This window comes from Colletotrichum godetiae, assembly GCF_030913485.1.
Source record: "Colletotrichum godetiae strain CBS 193.32 chromosome Unknown BDP55scaffold_71, whole genome shotgun sequence".
Taxonomy (NCBI): domain Eukaryota; kingdom Fungi; phylum Ascomycota; class Sordariomycetes; order Glomerellales; family Glomerellaceae; genus Colletotrichum; species Colletotrichum godetiae.
In genome coordinates, this window is record NW_026851319.1 from 25,537 (window position 1) to 51,837 (window position 26,301).

At 52.9% G+C, this 26,301-nt stretch overlaps 10 protein-coding genes across 10 annotated transcripts; 4 read left to right on the forward strand and 6 right to left on the reverse strand.

Annotated features, from left to right (window-relative positions):
* Nucleotides 1-100: 100 nt before the first annotated feature.
* BDP55DRAFT_637679 (adenylylsulfate kinase) lies at nucleotides 101-1,028 on the forward strand (the record flags this gene model as incomplete). Its single annotated transcript, XM_060573010.1, has 3 exons — nucleotides 101-108; nucleotides 317-569; nucleotides 657-1,028. 3 exons carry the CDS (start codon nucleotides 101-103, stop codon nucleotides 1,026-1,028), a joined length of 633 nt encoding a protein of 210 aa, XP_060423336.1.
* A 200-nt stretch (nucleotides 1,029-1,228) lies between these two features.
* BDP55DRAFT_564833 (V-ATPase subunit C) lies at nucleotides 1,229-2,760 on the reverse strand (the record flags this gene model as incomplete). Its single annotated transcript, XM_060570369.1, has 5 exons — nucleotides 1,229-1,435; nucleotides 1,493-1,985; nucleotides 2,062-2,153; nucleotides 2,285-2,379; nucleotides 2,466-2,760. 5 exons carry the CDS (start codon nucleotides 2,758-2,760, stop codon nucleotides 1,229-1,231), a joined length of 1,182 nt encoding a protein of 393 aa, XP_060423337.1.
* Nucleotides 2,761-3,789: 1,029 nt separating this feature from the next.
* Nucleotides 3,790-7,639, forward strand: BDP55DRAFT_390483 (uncharacterized protein). Its single transcript, XM_060567217.1, has 3 exons — nucleotides 3,790-4,055; nucleotides 4,115-4,228; nucleotides 4,378-7,639. Exons 1-3 carry the CDS (start codon nucleotides 4,019-4,021, stop codon nucleotides 7,338-7,340), a joined length of 3,114 nt encoding a protein of 1,037 aa, XP_060423338.1. The 5' UTR covers nucleotides 3,790-4,018; the 3' UTR covers nucleotides 7,341-7,639.
* Nucleotides 7,640-7,938: 299 nt separating this feature from the next.
* On the reverse strand, nucleotides 7,939-9,623 carry BDP55DRAFT_733969 (F-box domain-containing protein; the record flags this gene model as incomplete). The annotated part of the gene is made up of 2 exons (XM_060580158.1): nucleotides 7,939-9,196; nucleotides 9,259-9,623. The coding sequence occupies 2 exons, from the start codon at nucleotides 9,621-9,623 to the stop codon at nucleotides 7,939-7,941; spliced, it is 1,623 nt and encodes a 540-aa protein (XP_060423339.1).
* A 5,063-nt stretch (nucleotides 9,624-14,686) lies between these two features.
* Nucleotides 14,687-15,781, forward strand: BDP55DRAFT_698258 (uncharacterized protein; the record flags this gene model as incomplete). The annotated part of the gene is made up of 2 exons (XM_060577768.1): nucleotides 14,687-15,461; nucleotides 15,525-15,781. The coding sequence occupies 2 exons, from the start codon at nucleotides 14,687-14,689 to the stop codon at nucleotides 15,779-15,781; spliced, it is 1,032 nt and encodes a 343-aa protein (XP_060423340.1).
* A 534-nt stretch (nucleotides 15,782-16,315) lies between these two features.
* Nucleotides 16,316-17,136, reverse strand: BDP55DRAFT_564917 (uncharacterized protein; the record flags this gene model as incomplete). The annotated part of the gene is made up of 2 exons (XM_060570376.1): nucleotides 16,316-16,817; nucleotides 16,901-17,136. The coding sequence occupies 2 exons, from the start codon at nucleotides 17,134-17,136 to the stop codon at nucleotides 16,316-16,318; spliced, it is 738 nt and encodes a 245-aa protein (XP_060423341.1).
* A 610-nt stretch (nucleotides 17,137-17,746) lies between these two features.
* BDP55DRAFT_390552 (nuclear pore protein 84/107) lies at nucleotides 17,747-20,921 on the reverse strand. Its single transcript, XM_060567218.1, has 5 exons — nucleotides 20,883-20,921; nucleotides 18,665-20,811; nucleotides 18,322-18,601; nucleotides 18,170-18,273; nucleotides 17,747-18,112 (listed from the first exon to the last, which is right to left on the reverse strand). Exons 2-5 carry the CDS (start codon nucleotides 20,631-20,633, stop codon nucleotides 17,787-17,789), a joined length of 2,679 nt encoding a protein of 892 aa, XP_060423342.1. The 5' UTR covers nucleotides 20,634-20,811; nucleotides 20,883-20,921; the 3' UTR covers nucleotides 17,747-17,786.
* Nucleotides 20,922-21,411: 490 nt separating this feature from the next.
* Nucleotides 21,412-22,429, reverse strand: BDP55DRAFT_682020 (uncharacterized protein). Its single transcript, XM_060576245.1, has 5 exons — nucleotides 22,322-22,429; nucleotides 22,129-22,184; nucleotides 22,024-22,071; nucleotides 21,947-21,959; nucleotides 21,412-21,849 (listed from the first exon to the last, which is right to left on the reverse strand). Exons 2-5 carry the CDS (start codon nucleotides 22,129-22,131, stop codon nucleotides 21,656-21,658), a joined length of 258 nt encoding a protein of 85 aa, XP_060423343.1. The 5' UTR covers nucleotides 22,132-22,184; nucleotides 22,322-22,429; the 3' UTR covers nucleotides 21,412-21,655.
* A 502-nt stretch (nucleotides 22,430-22,931) lies between these two features.
* BDP55DRAFT_564889 (ubiquitin family protein) lies at nucleotides 22,932-23,299 on the forward strand (the record flags this gene model as incomplete). Its single annotated transcript, XM_060570373.1, has 2 exons — nucleotides 22,932-23,171; nucleotides 23,237-23,299. The coding sequence occupies 2 exons, from the start codon at nucleotides 22,932-22,934 to the stop codon at nucleotides 23,297-23,299; spliced, it is 303 nt and encodes a 100-aa protein (XP_060423344.1).
* A 360-nt stretch (nucleotides 23,300-23,659) lies between these two features.
* BDP55DRAFT_564785 (LIM domain-containing protein) lies at nucleotides 23,660-26,098 on the reverse strand (the record flags this gene model as incomplete). The annotated part of the gene is made up of 2 exons (XM_060570363.1): nucleotides 23,660-25,953; nucleotides 26,020-26,098. 2 exons carry the CDS (start codon nucleotides 26,096-26,098, stop codon nucleotides 23,660-23,662), a joined length of 2,373 nt encoding a protein of 790 aa, XP_060423345.1.
* Between the last annotated feature and the right edge of the window lie 203 nt (nucleotides 26,099-26,301).

Consider the following 26,301-nt stretch of genomic DNA (forward strand, 5'->3'; position numbering starts at 1 on the left):
GTAGTTGTTGCCGCTGCGTCTGGTTCCATTTCATACTTCCGTTCCTTCAACACCATTCTTCCCTTTAGTCCTTACCACCAGATACCCAATCCAGTTCACAATGGCCACGTAAGTATGAACGAATCCCCAAATTCGGTTTCCGTCTCGACAGGACCAGAATTACCCCTCCATGATTGCCTTTCGCTATCCCACCGACCCCGCAGTCGCCGCGCCTGCTTGTGATAAATGCTCTCCAGCTCTTTGCCCTCACGTCCGCAGCTCGATAGCCGGCAAAATGGCGAACAAATTGGCTGACGTTTGGTCTTCGATATAATAGCAACATTACATGGCACCCATCACTCTCGCGCTCTGAGCGTAACCAGCTGCGCGGCCAGCGTGGTTTCACCCTCTGGCTGACAGGACTATCCGCCTCTGGCAAGTCTACCGTAGCCACCGCTCTGGAGCAGCACCTCTTGCATCTAGGAGTTGCCGCCTATCGTTTGGACGGCGATAACGTTCGCTTTGGCCTCAACAAAGATCTTGGTTTCTCCGAGAAAGATCGCAATGAGAACATTCGTCGCATTGCTGAGGTATGGTCATTTACTCTACCCTTTGGACTCCATCTTTCAACCAAGGCACGGCCGTCCGTAGCGAGTGCACGACTAATACCACCACAGGTTGCCAAGCTGTTTGCCGATTCTTCGACTGTTGCCATTACCTCCTTCATCTCGCCCTACCGTGCAGACCGTCAAGTCGCTCGCGAGCTGCACAGCCAGACTGGCCAGAGCGCCGACGAGACCATTCCATTCATCGAGGTATTTGTCGACGTGCCTCTCGAAGTTGCCGAGCAGCGTGACCCAAAGGGTCTGTACAAAAAGGCCAGGGCGGGAGAGATCAAAGATTTCACCGGCATTTCGGCCCCTTACGAGGCACCCGAGAAGCCCGAAATCGTTATTAGGACCGACAAGTCGAGCGTTGAGGAATGTGTGGCACAGATTGCCGAGTGGCTGATCAAGGAGGGTCTCATTACTACGAGTAAAACAGCCTGATGTGTACGTTCCTACGATTGCATGGACGGCCGACTCTCATCTTGTTTCAACTAGGAGTTACCAATCGGCAATAGCCTAGAGCCTTCTAACCACGGTTCAACTGTCCCCTTTAAACATACCACGAGTTTTCAGTGCAAGCTTGCGTCTGAAATACGGGAGCGCATGCACCCGCCATGCTGCAATTGTGTAGTTCCACGTAACTAAGGGAAGTCAAACTCGTAGTAAACGTAGGCCGTGTACTCATGTCCCTCGCCTCCGCCAAGCCCAACAGCAGCCATCTCGGACGACAATGCTGCGTCGTCTTTGGTGATTTTCCCGCGCTTGTCTCTGCCAAAGGCGTTGCCTCCTAGGTACGAGTAATTAGAGTCCAGGGCTGTCTTGACCTTCTTGACAAGCTTCGAATTCGTCTGTCCATCGAGTTAGGATACTGAGCAATGATTCAAACGAGGGATAAGGGTGCTGACCTTGACAATGACACTGACATAATCGAGCGGAAGTCCATAGCGGAGAACAGCCTCGACAAACACGCGCAATGCGAGCACATGCAGCCAGATCATGACGCTCTCGCTCCAGCCTGTCCGGCCGATTCTCAGAGCCTCTCCCCATGTCTTCTTCTCTTCACGAGCCACCCGGTCAAGCTCACGTTGCTCTTCTTCCTTTCCGCCCTCCACATACTTGTATTGGCGTGGAGTCCATTTTTGCTCGCGACACTTCGCCAGGAACTCGGCACTGTGTTTTTTGAATGACGTGGCGGCGTACAAGGTGAACTCTTCATCCGTCGCAACCTGCACGGCAGACCGGGGGACCACCATCGGCGCCAGTGTTTCGTAACTCTTCAAGAAGTCTTTCTTTGCATTGTTCGGCACAACAATAAGGTGCGTCTCTAGATATTCCGAGTCTTGGATAAGGAGCGCGGGATCGACGACGGGAGTGAGGGACTTTGTCGCAAGGTTGCCACTACAATACCGCTATCAGCTATTCATTCGGCGTTGAGCCAGAAGGAGGAAGGATAGGCTTCGGAAATAATACGTACGTCTGCTTGCGCTGGAGAGTGGTGAAGTTTGTCTTGACTGAGTTATACTGATTGAACTTGCTCTTGACATCGTTGTCGGTAGTGACAAGTTCCTGGCGGTTCATTAGTTTCCTTTGGACCGACTCTCGGGATGACAACCTAGATTCACGCCAGCGAGACAGGCGCTGTACAACAAAGTCCCACTGCGAATCGGTTGGCCCTAGCCCGCCCTCTCTCCACGTACCTTTTGCAGTGTATCAACGAGTTCGCTCAAGGGTTTGTCGGCGCGGTATCGGACCTTGTTCCAGGAAAACGAGTTGACGTACTGGTCGGTAGGCTCTGAGAAACAACCGCCATTAGCAAGATGCACACGATGTTTGTGAATCATGCAGCAGCAACGAAGCGGTGGCCTAGACGTTTCTTACTATCGTTGACCATCTTCTGCTGGGAAATTTTGTCCTCATCACCATCGAGGATTGACTTCAATGAGTCGGCAACCTTGGAAACAACAGCCTCGCAGGTGGACTCCAACTTGGCAAGGTCGTCGGCTTGTTGGACCAAGGCATCCAGGGTGCCGATCTTGAAATCGGGGATGTTGAAGGGGCGGACACTACCATTTTCGGCTGAAATGGTAGCGCTCAACGCGGAGATGGCGTCGTCCTTATCTCCAGAGTCGAAGATGCCGAGAGGCAGAGAGACGAGGGCATATTTGGTAGACATGTTTCTTGAACTGGTTCGGACGCCGGCTAGCTAACCATGCGGCTATGTCAGAGCCTCGGAGGGTCTAGGTCAATGAGGCGAGGTAAGGTTACGGTAGGTGAGTTCGACAGAGCTATCGGAAGGTAGGCGGAGTTAGTTTGGTCGGCCGATGCACTCAAAGGGAAGGTAGAAGATGAGAAGCTGTCAACTTACCTGGAGACTGGGGTTTTGAGCAACACCCGCTAATGAGCAATGAGTAGGAATGCCAACTCCAGTAGAGAAATCGCACATGAGTAGGTAGCTAGGTATGACGGTGTCAATTGAGGGCCGGGCGGGATGAAATGCAGCAACGCCTACGGATACCTTACCTAGGTAGGTGGTAGTGGAGAGGACCTTGGGTGTTGCTAAACTGAGGCCAGCCTCTGAGCCTCCGGCCTTGCTCCATGTAGCCCCCTACCTGCGCAACGGTAAACCGCGAACAAGGTACGCACCACAATGCCTGTTTTGAAGTACAGACTGGGAGTACTTGGGTGGGAAAGGTACGCATACCACTTGGCCACAACCAGGTACCTAGACTCCTCACCATCTAGTGGGGCACAGTAGTCGAGTACCTTAGCACCTTAGGTACCTCAAAGCTGGGCGGTGGTTCGTCACTCACGCTGCGATAACCTGATAGGAAGGTAGCCAGCGGGTCTGCTGCCATTTCCACCAGCTAATAAGCTGGTGGACATGGAAAGCTGCTAAATGCTCTACCTAGCTTGAGCTCTCCGCTCGACGTCCCGATGTTGTCCAACGCTGCTCACGCCATACCTTCTCAACTTCGACAGCCACTGCGCCTTCGCAGAGCGTAAGTCTTGTTCAGATATCGCGCGGCGGATTCTGGTTCCTTGTCTATCTCCCCTTCTGGTTCTTCACCCATCGCGAATGCGCACCGCTAGATTTCATTATCGCTAATTCATCGTGACTCTAGACGATCGAGGGTTTCTCGCGTTGGTACGATCTAAGTCGCTACTTCGGCCGAATCGAACAACGATGACGATCAGCTCATGCCGTTGGATTATCAAAGAGAGAAGCTGACCCGGCAAGTTATCACGTGCTGTCGAGCGGCCTTGGTCATCCATTCAGGCTTCCGTAATGCTCTCTTGTAACCGCGAGTTGTAGCATACGTATCTATTACCATTCGGATCAAAGGGTCGAACGAGACTTCTTGCCGTGGGAGAAAGCCTACGAGGCACAGCTGTGCTCCAATCCTTCTTTGAGGGACGATGCTGAACCTGTGATGCGCTTGCCATCCACAGCCATGGCCACAACTGCAGGTAGGTGCAAAGCATGAAACGGGCTGTTTCTGCGTCCCGACTAATCGTATTCTGCAAAGCATCTCCTCAACCCTCACAACCTGCGCGACCCCCTACACCTCTTGCTGATACCTCTACCGCCACCGGCACTGACACCGGCACGGACACCGCTGCTGGTGCTGGTAACGATACAGGTACTCGCAATGGTTCTGCATCGCAAACCCCTTTATTAGGCGTCGCGAGTGAAGGAGGTTTGTGGACCATTTCTATCTCTTGAATGCTCCTATCTATTGGATGCTCGAGTAGGAACACTGACAAGACGTGGCTGACATTCAAGCTGTAGGTGCGGCCAATGGATTCGGTGTCTTGCAACATACTGGCCCGCCGGTACAGGACGATATCCCAGGCCTTTACAGAGACGGACGTGTACGCAATCCTGTGCCCAGTAAGCTGAAGGGCAAGACCGATGCGACGAAAGGAAACTTTGGAGTGATGCATATAGACCTAACAACTACCAACGAAAGTCGGGAGCGTGATGCCGCAGCCAAACGCACGAGTGAGGGGACGCAGCTTGCGGCCAGACTGGCCCAAACGGACCGTTACGTTCCAATCAGGCGGAGCAAATTTGTCTATCGACCAGAAGTACATGCCTCGAGTAGTCCACCGCAGCTCAACGCTCCGCAGCCGAACGCACCGCAACTCAATAAACCGCAGCAAAATGCACCACAGCTAAATACACCGCAATCCAATAAACCGCAACTCAACAAACCATGGCCCCATACACCGCAACTCAATCCACCGCAGTTGAATGGACCGCAACTAAATACACCGCAGCTGAATGTGCGACTCAATGCGCCGCAGCAAAATGCACCGCAGTCCAATAAACCGCAACTTAACAAACCATGGCCCCATAGACCGTCGCTCACTACGCCGCAGCTGAATGCACCGCAACTCGATACACCGCAGCTCAGCCGACCGCAGCTCAACGCGCCATATATTCGAGAGCCTGTTGGAGAAACAGCCCGCCAGGGAAAGAGGACCTCGGCACCCACAGCCGCGGAGACGACAGCTGAACAAGCTCGACTCTTGACTCTGTTACGAAGCCTGGACCCTGATCTGGTTGTTGACCAGCTCTGCAAGGGACTGGAATTCTTTGGAGGAGTTGCCAACGAGCACACATCACCTGGCGGGTCATTTCCGGTCAGCGCCGAGGCGAATGGGTCTGGGTCTCTGTTTGTTGGCTGGCTGGCAGAGATCTTTCCGGCTCTAGGCCAGGAGCCACTACCGAGCGCACAAAAGCCGAACTTGAGACGACCACGCGGTCGTCCCAAAGGAAGCAGAAATGCGAAGGGAAAGCAAGTTGATCATGTTGGGCAGCGAGTGGCTTCAGGAGCTCGTGCAGCAGGAGCAACAACGCACAACAGTGCGGTTGATGACACGGTGGAAAGAGCTGCGGTTGATGAGACCTGGGTCGATGTTGATGACACTATCGCAGATACTGACGGAGAGAACTCACAAATGAACGTCGAGCGGGTGGTAACGACTCCAGCTTCTAGTCGGGCAGTATTCGGCCCAGGCGCTTCCGGTGGAATGCCGGAATCTGGCTCCACCCAGACCTCGACAATCACGCCGACCCCTAAGCGAAGAGGGAGACCTAAAGGCTCAAAAAACCGACCGAAAGATACGGCGCCCTTAGCTGACGATGCTCATGAGGATACAAATGGTGTATCTGAGAGCGCGGCAATAGTACAGTCAACGCCAGTTAATCCTCCCGAATCATCAAGCACAACCGGCGGTATTGGTGAGCTCGGAACATCGCACGTCAAGAAACGTAAGGGAGGCCCTGGCCGTCCTAAGGGGTCCAAAAATCGACCGAAGGAATCGGTAATTGTGCTTAACCCTCAACCTCAACCACCACCGCCTACATCGGTTGCAAAAGACCAACGAAGTGAGCCACAGTCCGCCGTAGTGGGTGATTCGGCTCTGGCGGTGCCTGCTGCTAATTCCACATCATCTACCCGAGACCAACATCACGATGTAGAACCAGGCAATCAAGTGAATGTGGCCTCTCAGCCGGCCTCGGAGACTATCAGCGAAACTGCTGCCGCGAAGCCACAAGCCAGCGAAGCCTACAGAGCTGCAAAGCGCAAAAGGAAGGCTTCTCAAGAAGGCAAAAACAGTGATGCCGGTAATGAATCGCTGACAGCTGCCTTGGCTTCAGATCAAACTCATACCAGTGGGCTTACTGCAATCACCAGCGAGAGCTCTTCATCGCCCCAGATGACCCGGTCTCAAGGATCACGAGTTCAGGAGCGCACGCAGGCCCATCAGCCAGTGACCAAGAGACAGAAATTACCGGGTCATCAGCACCAAGATACTGCCTCAAACAGCCGAATGACGCAAGTTAGCCAGAATAGTCAAACTGGACAAAGGGGCCAGCGCGGGTCACAATCGATAGGGCCAATGCGGACAACCCTTCAAAACAATAGCCTCATAGATGCAAATACTACTAATTTGCAAAGGTCAAGGAATCAGATGAGCGGCTCTGCAAACCGCTCATCGCTCCCACAGCCCGTCAACACGCAGCAACCTCAGTCTGATCTGCGACCTCGATACAGCCAGAGCCTCGCAGCCTCATCCGCCAGCCGAGGAGTCGAAAGGACCGAGGCAGCGGAACCCTACTCGTTGAATGTATCATCAAGGCAAGGCGTGTACGATCAAGGTGGGTTGGCTCAGGAGCAACAGCAACAACATCTCTTTCATCAGCAAGAGCAACACCGGCCCATTTTACAGAACCGACCTAATGGCAGTCAGCACCGCCTTAGCAGCTCGGGTACCGGCCAGATTCCGTCAACACTAGGGCAAAATGGGGACAACTATACAGAGTCTACAAGTGACGCAGAGTATCACGGGCTAGTGGGCCTTCAGCAGCCTACGTTTAGCACCCACATGACCGGATCCGCGAGCACGCGAGAAGACAACTACCGTTCTTCGACGCCACGACCAATACAGCATCAATCTCCCTCATTTCACGCACGGGAGGAACACCCAGTGCATAATACGGCAATGTCGTCTTATCAGGACTATTCCGACTCGGCTTTCTTGGCGAGTCTGACAACGGCTAATCAAGCCAGCTTGGCAATGAGCCCTACACAATACAATGTCAACGGTGCGGAGATGCAGCGTGCATCGCCGAACATGAACTCAACGTATGGCTCCTCACATTTGGGCCAGTCGTCTTTTGATGGCAGCATGGCAGAATCTGCAATGAGAGAACGCATGTATCAGACTTCTAGACGTCAGTAGATAAAGACGTAGCTGCAACGAGCGCCCACCTCTTGCGCCGCCTCTAGGTACATTGTGTTATTGGCACCTTGCCCCGACTGACTCCTATGATTGTCACGACGGCCGGTGTCAAGGGCTTAGGCTAGATTCCCTGCCCTCTACCTATGGGGGCGCGCCACGGAAGACTTGCGCCAAACATTTGGGTGGCCTTCTCAATGGTGATTCAAAGCAACATCTGGCACAAAGATCAAGCTAGGTCGATGCGCCTCCATCGCATGGGTGAAGAACGCGTACATGCACGTTGGTATTCCGCCACAGGCCTCTATGGGAAAAGAGCATATTGTTCATCAAGTAAATTGTTTAACTTGACTATGGGCAATCGAATGCCAATCGGTCCTGGCTATGACAAGACTATAAAACTAAATGGAAGACAGTTTGATGTTGGTATCTTTATCCAGATCCCAGGTATTGTACCCCTCTCCATGCTGGCCCGAACAAAAGAGAATGATGGGGAAAATAAAGAGTCAAATATCCAAAGACAAGCTCCGCTTGAGTTCCAATGGGCCAAATTCCAGGCCAACCTTAACGCCCTTAAATGCTCAACACGCCACGCCGGTTCTCATGCGCCGTCCATGGCATCTTCATCTATCGCTTCGAGCGGAGGACGAATGGATTCTGGTGTACTTCGTCCGTACCACCACTCATCCTCCTCGTCCATGCCATCATCACGGATTAATTCCAACATTACTTGTGCATTGCGTTTGATATCCTGGGTACGCTCAACGATGCCCCGCTCTAATATCAAAGCTTCCGCAGTTTTGAGCCAGATCTCTTGCAAGCTGGGGAGGTCAGCTAGTACGTGTCGGACGTGCTCACGTTCCAGCGGTCCCATGGGCATGCCGGCTGACAGACTTGTGTTGAATACCAAGTTCGTATCGGAATCGACTGGATCTTCTAGAGAAGCCCGAGAGGTACGGCGCGCTGATGTTCCATCATGTTGTATCGACTTGGTAGAATCTTTGACCGAAATGGAAGACTTCTTTCGACCCATGCCCATGATACCGCGTCGCTGTTTTGGGGTTGGGTCGATCGGGTCCTTGGCGACACAATTGTACCAAACGTCAACAGCTCCCCGCCTGCTGTTGTACCCCTTTATCTCCCAAAGCCTCTCCACTTGTCGCAAGCCTCCAACACACAGAATGGCGACGTGAACCTCATCTGGAGGTCTTTCCTTCAGGTAGCCTCGTAACGATCGTTCAACACGCCCGGCATAAGACGGCGGGCGTAACCGTCGGCAAAATGACGAGATGACCAGAGGAAAGACTTGGTGGACTCGCAAAAGCGTCTGATCGTCGTACATATTCATGATCCGAGTCTCAATCGGATTCAGTGTAAATGGCTCGTGCAGCAAGCCATGACCATTATGGTCGAGGATGTGTTGTAAGTGCAGCTTTCGATAGGTTTCGAAGAAATGGAACAAGGTAAAAAGAAGTGGTGTCAGGCGACGACGCATACGTTCATGTTGAGGGGCGAACTCGAGGCGCTGTGATTCCGTTGTTCTGAGGAAGATCTCTTTGGTGATCCATTCGCACATGAGGTATGATAATTTCGCGGCGACGTGCAAACGATGCCACAAGCCGCACAGGTGATGAAAATTGGCGGCGGTAGGTTCGTTAGATGGGTAAAGACGCAAGGCGTATGCCGGAATGTGACGTTCCAAATGGTGGCGAACGATGGGCGCCTCGTTTAATGTCACAATAGCGTGCCAGGATTTCGAGACTTTCCGAAGATTCAAGACATCCGTCAATGGCAGTGATGAAATGACTTGAATCTGAAGTTCAGTAGGCAGAGCTAGAAACAATTGGCCAAGGGATTGCCTAGCGATGTGTTAGAACTGGTAGCTATAACCGCACGTCGGCTCTAGGAGAGGGTGGCTAACGTCTTTGGCCTCGCGAACGCTGTGTACTGTTCACGGTGATCTACTTGCGATGTTGACTTGTTTTGGAGGATCGAGACCTTCGATCTCAGACTGAACAATCGGCTCTTCTCGGTACGCTTCTGATCTGAGGGTCGGGGGTTCTCGGCATTGGCTTCGTTTGACTTAGACGTTCGTAATGGCAGAATAAAAGTAGATGTAGACTGAGACGAAATCGGCGGGGAGGGGTACGGTTGAGAGGATGGCGTCTGAGGATTGCGTAATTGGTGAAGCTGCTGGGCTTCGCGGATCGCAGGGGACTCATTGAGCTGATTGAGTTTGCTGAAGTAGCGCTCGGAAGCGAACTCGGTGATATGCGGCGGATCCATATTAGTGCTATCGCGCTGGACGATGGCTCAGCCTGGAATAAGAGAAAACGAAGTCTAGAAAGTCCAGCATAAGGTCGCGGTACGCTGTGTTGAGAACCGGGGGGTTAACGACGGGCGGGAATCGGAGAGTCGACGATGCCGTGCATTCGCGGCTCAAACATGGCTGAACATTGAAGATATCGACAGTGGTTCGGAAGCGGAAAAAATCGTAGGGAGTGATTTAAATGAACAGGCTTGCGCCCGGCGTCGATTGGGGTGGTATATTCGGGAGTGCAGACTTCGAGAGTCGATGGCGAGGGGGTCGAATCCAACGACAACGGTAATGTAGGATATCGAGACTGGATGTCCGAGAAGATGGGCCGAGGGGGGACGAATTGGAGCAAGAGGCGAAGAGAGATAGCGAATGAGCGTAGGCGACAAAGACGAGTCGAATAAGGAGATGAAAGGCGAACGATAGTGTTGTAGAGGCACGGGACGTTGTGGTGATGTTTTGGGCGTGATGATCAAAGTTGCTTGGGATATGAGGATGTGAGGAAGAAATGGAGGAGGAGGAGGGAGGGGGCACAGAGAGAGCGCGAGGGTGCTGGAGAGGCCCGTCAAAGTCGGGTCACTTTCTGGCAGGCAGTACGTTCGGCACCTGGCAGTGGGAGAAAAGCGGCGGTGGTGCAGTCAGGCTTAGGTTCCTTGAATCCTTGGTGGGTGGATGAGAGTGGGTAGAACCGTAGAACCTCTCTGTGGGCGACGTGGGTATGCACGAATGGTACCTAACGTAAGGTATGGGTATGGTCAAGCCTGGGGAACTTGGTAGATACTGACAGTCACCTCAGTCTGTAGGCGCAGACGCGGGTAAGGTGACGGTGAGGCTTTGGTAGGTACGGATAGAGAAGAGACAACGAGAGTAGTAGAGTGGAACTGAAGGCCAGGAACGGGAGAAAGGCAGATGCAAGAAAGCGAGAGAGGGATCGGCTATTCGCTGATGCTGGGAGGCCCGGCGGTATGTGCGGCGAATTAGTGGAGGTCCAAGTGAAGAAGGGCACCTGCTGGCCTAGAGGCTAGGGGGGGGTTGATGATCCCGAAGCGGCGTTTGGCACTGTGATGCAACGGCGCTGACTGGCTGCGTCTTCGGAGAAGGAAGGGCCGTAGAAGTATCTTTGAGGGGGTACCTCGCTTGACTTACCTATCAATTGTGGGTATTTTACCGTGTATCTTTTTCTTCACTACCACAGTATGATGGGCGTGCTCGACGGAAGCGAAAGAGAGCGGCCGAGGAAAGCACCGTAAATGTGCGCGGACGAAGCTTTTCATCCCTACAGCCTGGCAAGCCGCAAGTGAAAGTCGCATTTTTTTTTTCTTTCTTTCCCTTTTTTTTTTTGTAGTTTTTTTTTTTACAGAGAGTACACCTGGTGCGGGCTTGTTTCTTCCTTTATTTTTTCCCGCTTTAGTCACTGATTGAGCCTCGACTCGATCCATGGATGTCTCTTCATCCATTTTGCCATCGGGTATGAAGTACGAATACATATACGAAGGCTAGGTACACCAACCACTTGACTCGAGCGACAACTGCGATTGCGAATGTCATAATGGCAATCTGGCAGGTTTCCATCGGCGAGATAGGTACGTACTCATTCAGATATACGGCTGTCTTTTCGTCCTTCGTAGGTATCTTCTCGTTTCGCAGTTCAACATCCGACTTCCATTCCTCGGCTGTTCTACAGGCTCTAGGGCGGTTCTTCGTCTCCATTTCCCTTGGAAGCCATCTTCAAGACTCACGCGTTGATCCTGGGGCCGGGGGAACTGAAGGTGAACCCGCCTGATGCCGCTCAAACTTATTCGCTGTGTATCAAGCCTTTGCCATCAACTACATGCGACAGCTTAGTGGTTTAGCTTGGGAATACTAAGAGGCTCCTCTTGGCCATCGTCCCGTGTTGAGTGAGCGATGGTCCATGGCTACCTTAAGTTCGGCGGGCGCAAAGAGGTATCCCTAGGCGGTTTGCACCGATGCAGTACCGGATTGTGCAAACGATCTAGGAGAGAAGCCCGACAGAGATCCAGGCGGAGCCTCTATGGCGGGATGCCCTCGCTCTTTTTTTCCATTGGTTCGTTGGTGTTGCAAAACCCGATTCGATGCTATCACGGATAGATGCTTTGCCTTCTCCGAGGCTGCTGATTGGAAATGGTCTCAGTCGCCCTACTACGTAGAAGTGCCTGGACCGACTTTGATGATCCAGGGCCGATTGCAAAATACGCCCGAGACAATACCATACCAAGTGCTTCATCGAAAACAAGTCCATCCGCATGCACTAGGCAGCGGCAGTCTGGAAACTTTTCCCCTATCAATTCTATGACATGCAAGAAAGTAATGTGAACCAGATGAGATCCACGTTAAGCATGTCGGTACTGATCCTTATTCATCAATAATAGTGTCCCATGTTTCGTCTCATTCTCGCGGTACTTCTCGCAACCGGCCGGAATGCGACGGCCAGCGGGCTACGGGCATCGCCGGCACCACCGATCCGGGCTCATTGTTTTTCACGCCTTCGTCATATATCCGTACGAAATACATACGGGTGGCTTCCATGGTTCGCGGTGCGCCACAAAGTAAGTAGTGAAGTAATACGGAGTACACCGGGTCACAGAGTGCGCACCGCCCACAAAAACTTGCCATACGACTGATTCGGACGGAGACACATGTTATCGAAGACACAATGCCTACCTAAGGTATCTTGTAAGGTATGTGATCGTGGTGAGGAACCTAAAGTGAGGGAGATACGCTCAAAGCATCCATTTCCCTCCTTGCGCACGCTTATTGAGGGCCAAATACTACAAAAGCATCTATCAAACTCGTGATGGAATCACTTGTAAGTGTTCCGTACAGCATTACGATTACCTTAGCTGCTGGCACCTCATATTCGCACTTGTTCACGCTACACCTCAGAGAGCAAACCGAGATGAAATTTAGCACCTGCTGTGAAGTTACGAAGTCAACGTCTGTCAGTGCCAATTTGAACAAGGCGCCATAGGGTCAAATGGAACGCGGTAGATTGGACCGAAGTGGCCGAAGTTGAAGCGATGGAACTGACACAAGCGGCTAGGTGCTGTCTCGGATGGACAAGCTACGTTGGACGCAGCGGGGGGGGTAGACAGTGGCGTGTACGAATACCGGAGAAGTGAAGTAAACCGTAAGTGCTACGGTGCCGTACCTAGTACTAGTTTGACCTCCCGCCAGGCTCAGCCCAATCATGAACACTGTAACTCAAGAGTGAGGTTCCTCGATGCCGTGATGCAATTGGAAGGTACCTACGGTGGTAGGTACTCGGGAGGAAGTAGCGTCAGAAAAGTCCAGATGGCGTGGTGGAGCGCCCCTCGGGCCTACCGCGGCCTTTCTGTTCTCTTAGGTTCTTAGTCTTCGGCCTTCCTTCCCCTCCGCATTCGTCACAGCCGATAATTTCTCCCTCCAACCTTTCAGGTCGTTTTCCGGCCGCTTGGCCACCTTTGGTGGATTACCTTTCCCTTCAAGTACCGTTATCCGCTCCGCTCTCAAGTGTATATGTGGCTAGTGAGTAACGTTTTACCAGCTCCATACGTACTCACCCGCTTTCCTCCATACCCTTTGGGAGTAGTAAAGAGAGGGAGGTCTAGCACTTTATAACGTTCTTCCGGTTGACCATCAGGCACTCAGCGCTATGGACTACTGGAATAGGAAGGCGCATCGCTCCACTCAACGTGCCCTGACTGAGTGCATCATCCGTACGCCGTACGGATTACGGGGTACATTACCCTACAGATACGGGACCCTCTGTATTCCCGGTCCAATCCCAACGACAACTTTCTAGAACTGACAACCTGCACGTTGCACCCACACGTAAATATCGAAGAATTGAGCGACTCAACTTGTCAACCCACCAAGAGAACCCGGAACTTGAGTACTCGAAGCACCATCGTCATTTGCCTTTGACACGATAGAATGTACTCCGTAGCCGTCCTGTTGGTCGACCACGGTGCCGTCTTCCTTGACCAGCTCCCCAGTATCCATTCACTAGCGGGCATCGACATCGGCCGAGAATACCCCGTAGATATGTGGGATTCTCTCCGCTTGTGGTCACAGGTTGCAACTCCTCTCTCAAACTTCTCCAGCTTTATCATAAATTTACACAATGATTGCACCTCCAGGCCCCATCCCCTCCATATTACTCCGCGTTTCCTCCGCTCTCTGAGCTGCTCCAGGGTCCAGGGTCCAGGACAAATACTATCCGTAAGTATTGGCGGGTCTGTATCACCTTTAAACAGCCACACATAACCCAGCCACACAGCCATGAATGCCAACCGTACTTTTGTGCCTACCTGATTACCGACTAGGCGGCGAGGCCCGTACCTTTTGTTCACTAACGAGGGACCTTGTGATGCCGCGATACGCCTAGATTCACCTGGCATGTACGGAGTAAGGTACACGGACCTGCTTCCACGTTGATTCCTGATTTGTTTCCCGCCAGAACACCTAGTTCACCGCCTTCGAAAATAAGTGATGCTTTGTGTATATTCCCACAAGTAATAATCACGAATCTTCATTCGTGCCCGTGGCGTCAATCGCCTCCGCCACAACAGTCCGTACCTGGTTGAACTGCTCCCATCTCCGTCTCCGCATCCCTTTCATCGCCAAGTCCGGGAACTTCCTGCTTTGAACTTATCTTAGTCATTGGTTTGTGCCGCTTCGTCTACACCAGTGCTGACACCTCTGTCTCCTCCTCCGTCTCGAATCATTCGTCTTCATCAGAGACCAGACTCCGTTGTCGATTAACTACCTAGAGCCTGTACGCCGGCTCAATCGCTGCACATAATTGCCACATTTCACTCGGCTCTGACGGATAGTTTCCACTGGCCGATAACTTCTGCTTTTCCTGTCCGGCGCTGACGGGGAAAGCACACTATGCATGAGCAGCCTGAGTCTCTTACGCGCCTCGGTACATGAGCAGGCCGCAAAACGACCGGCCCCGCACCGCCTCGTGCCCGCAAAATCCACCTTACGCCGGACCACAATCGGATCAGGACCGGAAGGAGACAGAGATATGGAGACGCCGGGTAGCACTCGGGCTTCCTCGCCACCTCAAGTGACATCGACTAGAACGCATCTTCCCGGTCTGCCAGCAAGCACCGATCGCGATTCTGCCGCCGACACTGCACCCTTTGCCCTGGCCCGGTTTGAGTTCGAGACGGGCAAGGGTAATGAGGGCACCAAGATCCTGATGATGGAATGGGACCTATCGATCTCTCCGGCTTTCTCTGCGCCGGGATCCGACCTCTCATCACCGCCAACCAAGTCTTGGGACGTTTCATGGGGTGGCAAGACAAACCATCTTCCAGCAAGCGACGACGTCAAAGGAACACACAAGCGCGTGTATTTCCTACTTCCCCCAGGTGCCATTGTTCCTCCCACCGTTGCCATTACTCATCCTGACGGTACCGCCCTCACCATCAAACCCCTTCCGGCCATCTTCCCGCCAGGCCTGGCTGCCGGTGAATTAGATACTGGAACACGTGGGGTTCTTCACACCATCTGGGCCAAGAAGAGACTCCGTGAACTTCAACAAGAGATCGATGCGGAGAAGATGACAAACGCCGAAAGCGTTGGCTTAGAAATGGTGCTGCAGGAGCAGCAATGGGTCATCGATCACTTTGGTCTTACTCCGAATGATAACGCCGTTGGAGGCCGGACGACGTCCGCATCACAGATTCTACCTAGTCCCATCTCTCCACATACTCCTACCGGTCGCCGACTGGGAGAGAAGCTCAAGGGACTGAAACTCGCGACCTCTGCAGCAGATTTGATTGCTGGATCGGCTGGTGAGATGCTCGATGAATAATATTGTACACATTCACCAAGCATGACTGACCTGGGACTCGCAGACAAGAACGCGCATGTTCGGGCCATATCGTTCTCGCCCGCCCCTAATGACATGGCTGTTCATTCATTCTCCAACCCTGCGCTGGAGGCGACGACTGGCAACCCGTTACTCGGAGGCTCGGCATCGTTGGACGCCATGCTCGCAGGGACCGGCCTTCACTCGAGGCAGCAAGACCAGGACCAGGAGGAGGAGCTTTTTGCACTTCCGATGAGCCCTCGTAGTCCTGAGATGAAACGGAGCCCCTTCAGCTTCGCTTGAAGGTAGTGGTTGTTCCGCGGTCAACACCACTTCCCGCTCCAGTGAATTTGAGTATGATGCTTAGGGAAAGGGGGCTGCGATATCCCTTGGACGTATCTCGTATGTGAGCGAATACAAAGAATGACGGCTGGAGATGTACAGCACACCTTCGTAGACGGACCACGAACGCCCAGACAGGACTCATACGCTGCACGTCATAGCGTTTTTGTTGTCATTTTTGCCGTATTCTGTTGGGTTTGTAGGCTACTCTCCTACATGCTTTCTTTCCACTCTTCCATTCTATAGAACGTTTCTTCCAGACATCTGCTAGTTAGATGTAGGCCTTCGCGTTGCGTCCTCGTCAACAATACTACCACCGAGGAGCAACGTTAGAAAGAAGCAGAAAAGTCATCGATATCCCATTACGGCGATTATCTTGCGCTAGCTCCCATTCCTCAGTACAGCCGAGTGAGTCGCTTTCAATATTGGGGGGCCACCTTCCCCATTTCGCCTTCACTTGAAACTCTCAAACCCGTTGCCGGACTCGTTTCCATGTTATCTCCAGCCACCAACGCGACCTTCGTCCCAACGCTCCTTCCTCTCCTGCCGAAGATAGTAAAGCACCTTGGCGTCTCGATATCTCTTGATCCAGTCCAACGTCTCTCTCTCTGACGCATACGCGCCATCCCCCTCCCCATCGATAAAACTCTCCTCTAGGACATGGCACACCGAGGCCTGTTCATGAACACCTTGCCCCAGGCGTTGATACATAGCAGCTGGCGAGAAGGGTGCCAAAGCGTGGTCCATGTCGGATTGCTTCTGCCGCCATTGGCGCTCGAGCGCATGCGTTGAAAGAAGCTGCGCTTGCGTCGTGGACCGCTGGTGGGCCAGACGAGCCTCGAGCTCGACTAGCCGTGACGCAAGCTCGAGATTCTCGTCGAGGGCCGCTTGAAGGGCCTGGTGAGATGACGAGAGAGACGGATGGATTGTGCTTGGTGCATGTGTCAGGGCGTTGAGGAGGTCCACGTTGGTCGCTATATCAGCGAGATCATGTTTTCTAAGACACATCATCAGCTTTTCACTAGCTTCGAGAAAGAATAGTGACGGCAGGTGATGCCACTATCGTATCCAAGAACTTACGCCTTGTCTTGCAACACCTTGGGAAGCCACTGTTCACCGGGGTCAGGCACAGGCTCAGGCCGGGCGATTTCGAGCCCGGCTGGCTGAGAGACCTGGCTCAAACGGCTCCCACCTGCACCCTCCGCTTCCGGTCCGGTGCCATGCCGAGGCGAGTTGAGCATATTCGGCGTGCCAATACGACTTGTGTCGTGGCTGCCCGGCTTGGGAGGAAGCACTGGTGGTGGAGGATCATGCATGATGTGGACAGACGCAGGTAGGTGATTAAATGTTGTAATAAGGCATAACAAGAGGATCCTTATTTTCGAGACTCAGGAAGGGTTTCAAGCCACTAATACAACTTGGTAGGCTGGCCAGATGTACTTCCTCGTCAACGTTGGTTGGGAGGGGATGGTGCTACAAGACGGAATGTGGCTGTGGTTCAGGCAGAGCCACAGAGCATAGAGGTTCACAGTGTTAAGTAGGGACCTTGGTCAGGGTGCCCCACAACCGACAACTGAATCCAGCCAATCAAAAGCAGACTTGCTACTGAGTTATACTTATTGCATAATTAAGCTCGTGTATACGTACCATGATATCACTCAGTTATAAGTAGGAACTCAACATGAAAATGGCAAAAAAGGCATGAAATACATATTTTGTTGCTGTTATACTCTTTATTCGTGAGCCTTCAAAGTCTGGAACTAACTACAACGGCCCCCTGCATTAATCAACTTGTTAGCCGATTGACTCTGGCATGTTCCAGGCACAAAATGCCCGGCCGAAGTCTCCCTGAGTGGCCAGCCATATGCCAGCTCAATCTCATGTAGACGTAACGCATCTCCAGTAGAGGCCCCAGAGCCCCTTCCTTATCCCTAACAAACGTTGACTCGCCAATAAACTGCCCAATTCAGTGCTTTACAGACCAAATATCCCGCGACCATCCCATTTCACGTAGCTTCTTGCTACTCGAATTGGCCGCCTTCTTCTCGCCCGATGCAACGGCCAGAGCTTTGCTGCAGGCAGCAAAGCACTCGACCAGTTCCTTCATTCGCTTAGCCTTGGTGAAGCACTCTGCCACATCAGAGCCCTTCTCCGCAATAGTAGCCGCCAGCTCCATACACTCCAGGAAGTTATCCCTTGTCAGCGTCGTGCCAGCGAAATGGAGCGTGCTGACGTAGGCGAGCAGTGTCTCGGGGAGATATGCTTCCCGCAGCGCTTGCAACTCTTTATTTTCTTCTGTCGAATGCGGGTCAGTTCTGCTAGAGAACACGAGTAAGGAGCACGGCTTACCTTCACAAAGCAGCCAGCCATCCAGCAGAGGTCGCACGTGTTCTTTGGCTGACTTGACCTCGTTGCCAACCTTTGTCCAGAAATCTCGTTTAACAGACGGGTCCCTGTACGTGGTTAGCAAGACGTTGTAGCCAGAGATCAGTTCGGCATACTCTCTTGACAGTTCCGCTAGTGAAGCGACAGTCTCCATTGTGTCCAAGGCTCTGACAAGGCACTCAAGTTCGCGTAATATCTTGGCGTCCGACACAACTTGGCTTGGGGAGAGGTCGACCGCACCCGCGGCTTCGAGCTGGTTGATCCAGAATTCACCATCTCGTGTCCACCAAAGTTCGTCTTCTTCTTGTTCAGGGGAATCGCTTGAGCGCATGCGTACAATGTCGTTGAATGGTACACGATTCGCGAAGCTTCTGGCCGCATTCAGGTGCATGGTCTCTGTGCGGTTTGGGGTCTGGTTAGCGGATAGACGTCATCTGTTTGGTAAGGGCAGGGTCATACTTAGGAAATGCTTGTAAATCGCCACACTGATGGAAAAGACATAGGGCCAGGCCTCGTCGACGAGTAGCAGCCATTCCACTGATCGAATCAACCGCTCGTCGACCGGATCGATGGATTCGGGATCTTCCCCGAAGAAGTCCGTTTTGATGGAACGTCCGTACTTCAAGGACGCTGGGCCATCGTCCATGATCTGAAACTCCCGCATTGCATCGTTTTGAGTAGTATTGGGGTCCAAGGTCTGGAACAAGAACTGTGGTTGTGCCTTGACAAACTCTACCACGTCCAGCTCTGCTTTGCGAATTAAGCTGAGCTGGTCTAGACGAGCGTCGCTATCGGTGATGGGAAGTAAGTTTGTGCTTAACACTTGGAAGGCTCTTGATGGGTGGAGCCTGGAGCAGTACAGTGGTATCAACTCCTCCAAGCCTGCTAGACGGAGCAAGCTGATGTACTGTGTAATTGTGTTCTCTTGCAGTTCACGCCGATCATGATCCGAACTCATGGTCACGGCGTTCGATTGTAGGGCCCCAAGTTTATCGAGTGTATCGAAGATGATGAGTGCGTGAACAGCAATTCGAAGGCCATCGGGTTTTTTTATGTCGGCGAACTTTTCCGTCACTACGTCGACGTTGCGACAGCTGTCATCGGGCATGAGCAGAGATGCCTCCTTTGAGTTTGCCCTCTGTGTGATGGCCACACCCTGCTCATAGAAGTGTCGTTGGAGGTCTTTCGAGATGATGGCGGCCTGGAGTGCCTTGACAGGTTCCAAAGCTTCCTTGCTCGTATGCGGGCTTGTCTCGAGATTGCGGATCAGGCGTTGCTCCAACGTGGAAGCATCGCCATGGAACTGAACTGCGTCGAAAGCGGCGAACGATGAGCGGATGGTTGCTGATGCTTCCGGTGAGCATTGGCTGAGTAGGAAAGTATCGAACTGCGTGCGAACCAAAGCATTGTAGTGCATGAACATAAAGTCGTCCCATGTTTTGCATACTCTTTGCACGCTAGGGATATCTCCCGACAACACTCCGTAAACTGCTCTCTCGATATCATCGGTGCCGCCCTGACGAGCAAGAGCAAAACACATGCGTCTCCAGAGAGCAAGCGCTGAAGGGTCTTCGACAAGATTCGTCTCCCCATGGTCACTTGCGAGAGGTAAGGCGGACATGGACACAGCCCTCCAAACTTCCGTTCTCTCCAAGCACCACTCTCGCGTAGTCTCTAAGCTACAGCCTCTTCGAAGAAGCTGAAAGCAGCCCACCCAGATGGCTCTCTCAAAGTACTCATCCTGCGGCTCCAACTTCCGACCCTGTCTGATTACAGAGTCTGGGTCTAGTTCGGCAACAAGTGGTGCCTTGTCTGAGTTGACCAGAGAGCGTGCCACCTCCGGAAAATGCACATCAAGCGGGCGTGAAGAACCAATCACACTCTTCTGCAGCTTGATGGCCGACCTTGTGTGTATCCAACCGTGGGCGATGATGTCTCCTCTGTCGGCGTTTTGCTGGAGCTCCCGAACGAGGTCGTCGATGTCGGGCCCGGCTCTCGCGCCTTGTTGCAACCATTCAAGAATGGTCTTCCTCTCCGTGGCCAATTGATCGTTTGCGAGGAATGCCCTCCACAGATCTCCTCCCTTGTTCGTAGCTTGCTGGTTTGCCGAGGCTTGAACAGAATATCTCAGCGGGATCAGGCGACGGACAAGATCCCACGTCTGCCTTTCTTGCTCCCACACTCGAATCTCTTCTGAACCTGCCGCAGCCTCTGCCTCTTCTTCATCGTCCAGGTCCATCTCGTTGTCGCCAATTGAACCCTGACGACGGGGCTTGCGTAACTGCGACAGCTTTTCGGCAGCATAATCGTGGTATGCGTTTACCAGCCCCAAGACCCTTGCGCGTTTCTCCTGATCGGTGCCTTGATCCGCAAGACAATCGTCGAGAATGTTCGCGAACACCTCAACTTCAGGCCCAATTCCGTCCATTTTCGGGAGTGCAACCGTCGAACGAAGTGGGATATGGGGAAATATCGATTGGAAGTTTGCGCGAAACGAGGGCAGAGGTGTCCGGTCGCCTCATTAACTTCAATGTGGAATGGTCGATCTTTGGTCGTCGGCAAGGTTGCGCATGGGACCAGGGTAGATATGGAGTCCCGATGCGATCCTAGGGGGCAGCGGTTAGGCAAATCAGGACTTGCAGACAAAGCGAAGTGATCCAGCGAGTCATCTGCTTACGATCTTTGAATGATTGCGGATATCGGTGTTTTTAGGCCGTGGATGGATCAAGCCATGAATGCTGCGATGATTTCCAGGTGTGCTTCGCAGCGCCGAAGATGTAAGAAGCTGCAACCTATTAAGCCCTGGTAGCACGCAGAAACTTATCAAGGCCCTCAACAGAGTTGAGAGAGTTCCCACGTATCGACGCTTGGGATAGAGGGAACAGTCCAGAGCAATTAGACTTGAATAGTGGGATTCCGATTGGGATCTCTGATCAGACCTCCCACCCTACCGGAAAATAAATAAATAATGAAAACAAATCAGCTGGCAGCTCGATGAGGCGGCTAAGGTACCTTACCTCACCTTGAGGGAGCAACAGACGTCCCAGGTGAAAGGCAGGCCAGCGTAAGGCTGGTCTGTGCGCTTGGTAGTCGCGCGTCGCGTCAAAACTCTGGGCAATACCAAACACTGTATACACTTGCCCTAGATGGGGCGAGAATGGACTGTGTTAATGCCTAGATAGACACAGTAGGGACCCGCTTTGGCAGCCTTTATCAACACACACTGTTGGAAATTTTCTTTGAATTTTCTTTCTCTTTTTCTTCTTCAATGTCAAGGCTTTTGTATTAGAGTCTCGGAATAAGCACTCAATGCTTGTTCAGATCCCAAGGGGTCTCTTAGCGCGCTCAACGAATGCCTAGAAGAATTCTCTCTTTCTTGAATGTTACCAGATCTCTCTACTCAGGTTAACGTATGTCTATGGAAGAGTGTACATTTCAGCATCCTAATGACTACTTTTTGGGAGAGGCGTTGCGCGACTCCTCGCGCATCCTCGTCAATTTCAGTCGAAGCAGATCCGGCTTGGGACAGCTTGCCGACACAGCGTCGTCTCCTTTTGACTGGTAAAAAGCCTCGCAACACTCATATAAGGCTGTAATCACCGACTGGCACTTCTCCTCCTTGTACCCATGTTTGGTTAAGCAGTCTGAGCCTACGTTAGCCACAATGGCGCCGAATCAGCCTCGCATCCGGTATGAAATGACCGTAACGAAGCCGTGAGAAGGATCATAATGAAGACCTACCCTGAATAGCGCACTGCTCAGAATTGTGTCAGCGCTGAACCGGGGAAAGTTAATCCCTGGGTTGGACGTAAGCTTACAGCACGAGGATGGCACGGCGGGTTCGCCTTCAGGTCCTCATTCTGGCCCTTCAAATCCGTCGTCAGTAGTTACATAATAAGACGGAACGGTACCGGAGGGTCTACCATGATGGTCGCTCACGGCGGCGCTGCAACGTCAAACGTCGAATTTGAGAGCGGTTCTAATGATCGAAATATTAGCGAGGAGCCGCTATCAATATTGAGCCTCAATTTCATGACTGTCTCTTGATGTGCCTATAAACGGTAGAGTAATTACGCAAAGACGGGCGAACCGGAGGGAGGATGCTTGAGTACCTACGTGCTACTGTGCAATTCCACGAATCTTCAGGAAGGGTCAAAGATTCAGATGGAAAATAAGGTACCTGAAGGAGTTGAGGTGTTCGTGTAGGTAGGAAAGAAGGTATCTGACTTCCAACCCGGTCTTACCTTGAGGCTTAGGCAGGCGACATCTGGGGTGGGAAAGTGTACTAAGCCTCTGAAAATCCAGGCTCCACATCGTCCAATCAAGTCCCCTCCATCCCACCTTCACCCAGTGTCTCTGCCGACCTCTCTAGGTCCCTAGTGCGCCTGGGCTGTCTTTCGGACTCAGATGCGCCTCCCACCACTGCTCCCCACCTTCCGCCTCTCGTCAACTCTACAAGTCTCCTTCTTCACAACATCGCGTGTTTCTTTTTCCGCGCCCATCTCTCGTGTTACCTTATCACAGCCACAAGCGTGCCGCCTCCTCACACCATCGAGATTACGCTCTACAGCGCAAAGTACGTGGATACCATATCGTCAGCCCTCCATCCGTTATCCGACCTCCATCAATCTACTCCCGTTGACCCCTCCAAGGTCCAAACGATCGACACCCTATAAACGAATCTTGGGCCGTTACTAACATTTCCTCCGTCAGCGATAGTCGCAAAATGTCTGGCGAACACGAGAACGGAAGCCCGTCCGCTGGCGGCCAAGATGCTGCGCCTGCCGTCGAGCACCTGAACATCAAGGTTACCGACAACAATAACGAGGTCTTCTTCAAGATCAAGCGCTCCACCAAGCTCGACAAACTTATGTCGGCCTTCTGCGACAGACAAGGCAAGGCTATGAACTCTGTCCGGTTCCTGTTCGAGGGCCAGCGTGTTCAACCCACGGATACCCCAGACACGGTAAGCGCTTGCTTCGTAGCCTGCACCGACAATGCACACGATACTAACGTGAGCGGCATTACCAGCTCGAGATGGCGGACGGAGACACCCTTGAGGTGCACCAGGAGCAGGTTGGCGGTTCTCTTTAGTCAGAAGGAGGCAAGAACTACGGGAAAATACATGGTGGGAGTAGTCGAAGGAGCGATGGATTTCTTGCTTCTGAGAAGGCCTCGGCTGTCGCAAATGGCGTACATGGATGCAACGGATTCTCCTTACAGGGCCATATGAAGACAGTCAATGACGATTATGACTTTTACCACTTATTTCTTTCGCCTTTCCCCTATAGTACCTTACCCAGCCAAACGCTATGCCCATTACTCAAGCTCACAAACAATACCGGATGCTAATTGACGACAAACGCGCAGTCGCTTCCCCTATTCCTTGATGCCAACTCCTATCCTAGAGAACTAAAAACAACGCCCGGTCAAACAGTCTACTCGTTTACGTCGTTATGCCTTGAGTTCTATCATGCGGCATCCTGTGCATAGCACCATCGTCCTGTCGCCGACCTCTTTGGGAAAGATCTGGCCGTCGTCGAAACCGCCCTGGCAGGAAGCGCAGCGGAAACACTCATCATGCCACTCACCCCCCAGCGCTCGAATGTACTGTCCGATGACAGCAGTCTTGCACTTTTTGCACTTGGGCGCCCGTCTCTCTGTCCGCTTTGTCTGGCAATTGACACACCACGCATATCCATCCTTTTCAATGTGAGTCATGCCCTTCTCGAATGGATCGCCGCATTCTGCGCAAAAGAAGTGCCCGTAGTGCCAATGTTCTCCGAGGGCGACAACATGCTCCCCGAGAATGGGCGTCTTGCAGTGTTTGCACCTCGGTGCGTACAGTTCGTGCCAGTCAAGGTGACAGTAGAAACGTAAGCGCTCGTCGCCGTCTTCGGCCATGGTCTTGCCCGGCGTCTCTTCCAACATCTCGCCATGGGCGCGACGGTGGATTCTGTCAAGACGCTCTTGGCGGTGAGCCTCTGGCTCTGGGCTGATCTCCAGAGCCTCGAGACCAGTACCGCAAGAGAAGCAGCTAAAGCATTGAGGATGGAAGCGCTCTGAAGATCCGCCCAGAGCGACAAATCTATCTTCAATGGGGAATCCGCATTCGTGACACAAAGCAGTTGAGTGATTGCTTGTCCCAGGAGCTGGCGACCAGTGACGTTGCGGGCGTCGGAAAGGGTGGCCCCTGGATGCTGTATTGGGGTCCGGTAAGGGCCGCGGCTTCGCATTCGAGGATTCGTCGTCGTCGGGGGTGACGATGGAGGGTATGGCGGGACTAGAACCAACTGGCTCATCCGCTCCGTCAATGTTTATGACCGGAACGATCGGGTTGCTGCGTGCTCTGTTCGACGGAGACTCCTCCGGCGCCACCACGATACAAGGAATCTCCATCGGCTGGTTGTTTTGGCTCGCGGCTCCTGGCCTAGCATCAGTTCTCTCCTCTGGAGCCTTCCACTTCGAGTCGAAGCTTACAATCGGCCGACCAGGGCGATCACTGACAGCTGTGGGCGTAGGCAGCTTCGCGCTGCGGTCCTTCAGCTTCATGCTTGTGGCCCCTCGGATATCTTCACTGCGTATCTCCATGCCGTTCTTCTTGGGGACCTGGTCGTCCGACAACACAGGCTTCGGACTCGATGTGTTTGTCGTGTACTGTGGGTTGCGCGATTGCGAAGGTGGGTTCCGTTGAATCTCTACATTGCACCTGGGTTTCCAGGGTCCAACACGGTCCGACTGTGAGTTTGTAGCGAATCGGACTTGATTTTGGGGGTTCTCTGGTTTGTCCACCAGAGGTAAGTCTGCTGTCGACGCTGACTTTGTCTTGGCCTTGTCTTCCCGCACATTGACTTCTGGCTCTTCCCAAATCTGGTCACCGGAGAATGGCCTTTGAACTTCACCGCTGATGTTCCGCTTCATGCTGCTGCGACGCTGACCAGAGCCCCTGGCTTTTGGAAGGGGTCGGGCGCCGGCTGGGCCTGAAGTTGTCAAGTCCATCGACTGTCGCTCGGGGCTCTGGCTCCCCCCCTCAACGCTAGTACGCGACAAAGCCAAGGAGGGTCGACTTCGCCGAGAGTGACCATCGCTGTCGGTAGAGCTGCCAGAGACCGACCTGGACTTATCCCTAGCTAGGCCATCGCCATGTTTGCCCACGCTGGCGGTGCGAGCATGAGCATAACTATTTTTTCTCATATGAGGCTTGTACCGATACGGAGCGTCCTTGTCAGGGGGGCGAACTCCATTCTGATGCCGCCAGACCAGTTCTGAGGCCTCGTCGAGTGCAGCATTATAAAGGCGGGTCTCGTCGTCTGGCGTCTCTGCGGGTTCGTCCTCGACATGTCCTCCCTCGCTCTTGATGGACATGTCTTCCATAGCATGTCGAAGTGACACAGCCTCTTCTTTTTCCATCCATCGCTGCCCCCTTTCCATGTAGGTGGCAGTCGGCACAACCTGAGAGGGCTTCAGAGGTGACGTGGGGCGATACGCTTGATACTCCCGTCCTTGGGTGCTCGGAATAGAGTGACGAGACGATATGCTGGCGTTTATAGAAGGGGGATGTGGCTGCGATGGCACATCGATAGAACCCGGAGTGGAGAGTGCAGGACTTTCGCATCGAGGAAGGGGCTCGGAAATGCTATGTTCGATTGAGGGGCGTTTGGATCTTATGCTTGACGAAGAAGGCGGCAGAGGTCTTGCTCCGCCGGGGCGTGCGACTCTGTTGGATCTGAGGTTTGCCAAGTAGGCAGCTTGGAAGTTCGGAATCAGCATTCAGGACGGGCAAAAGAACAGAAGCACTCGGAAGCATTCCTCACCGAATTGTTCGTTATTCATGTAGCTCGGCGATGGAGGAGTCACTTTCCTCGTCTTCTCGGTACTCTTTCTGCGATGCATGATGGAGAGCTGGCGTGCGGCAAGCACGTCGTCGACCGATCAGTGGAGACGGGCAGTGGTGGTGGCGGGCAGTGGGAACAGGGTGAAGATCGATGCGGTGACTGGGGAACATGCGGTGAAGGTCTAGTGGATTCGCTTGGCTATGGATGTATGAATAGGTGATGATGATGCATCTATTTCTGAAAGAAAGATACTTAGACTTT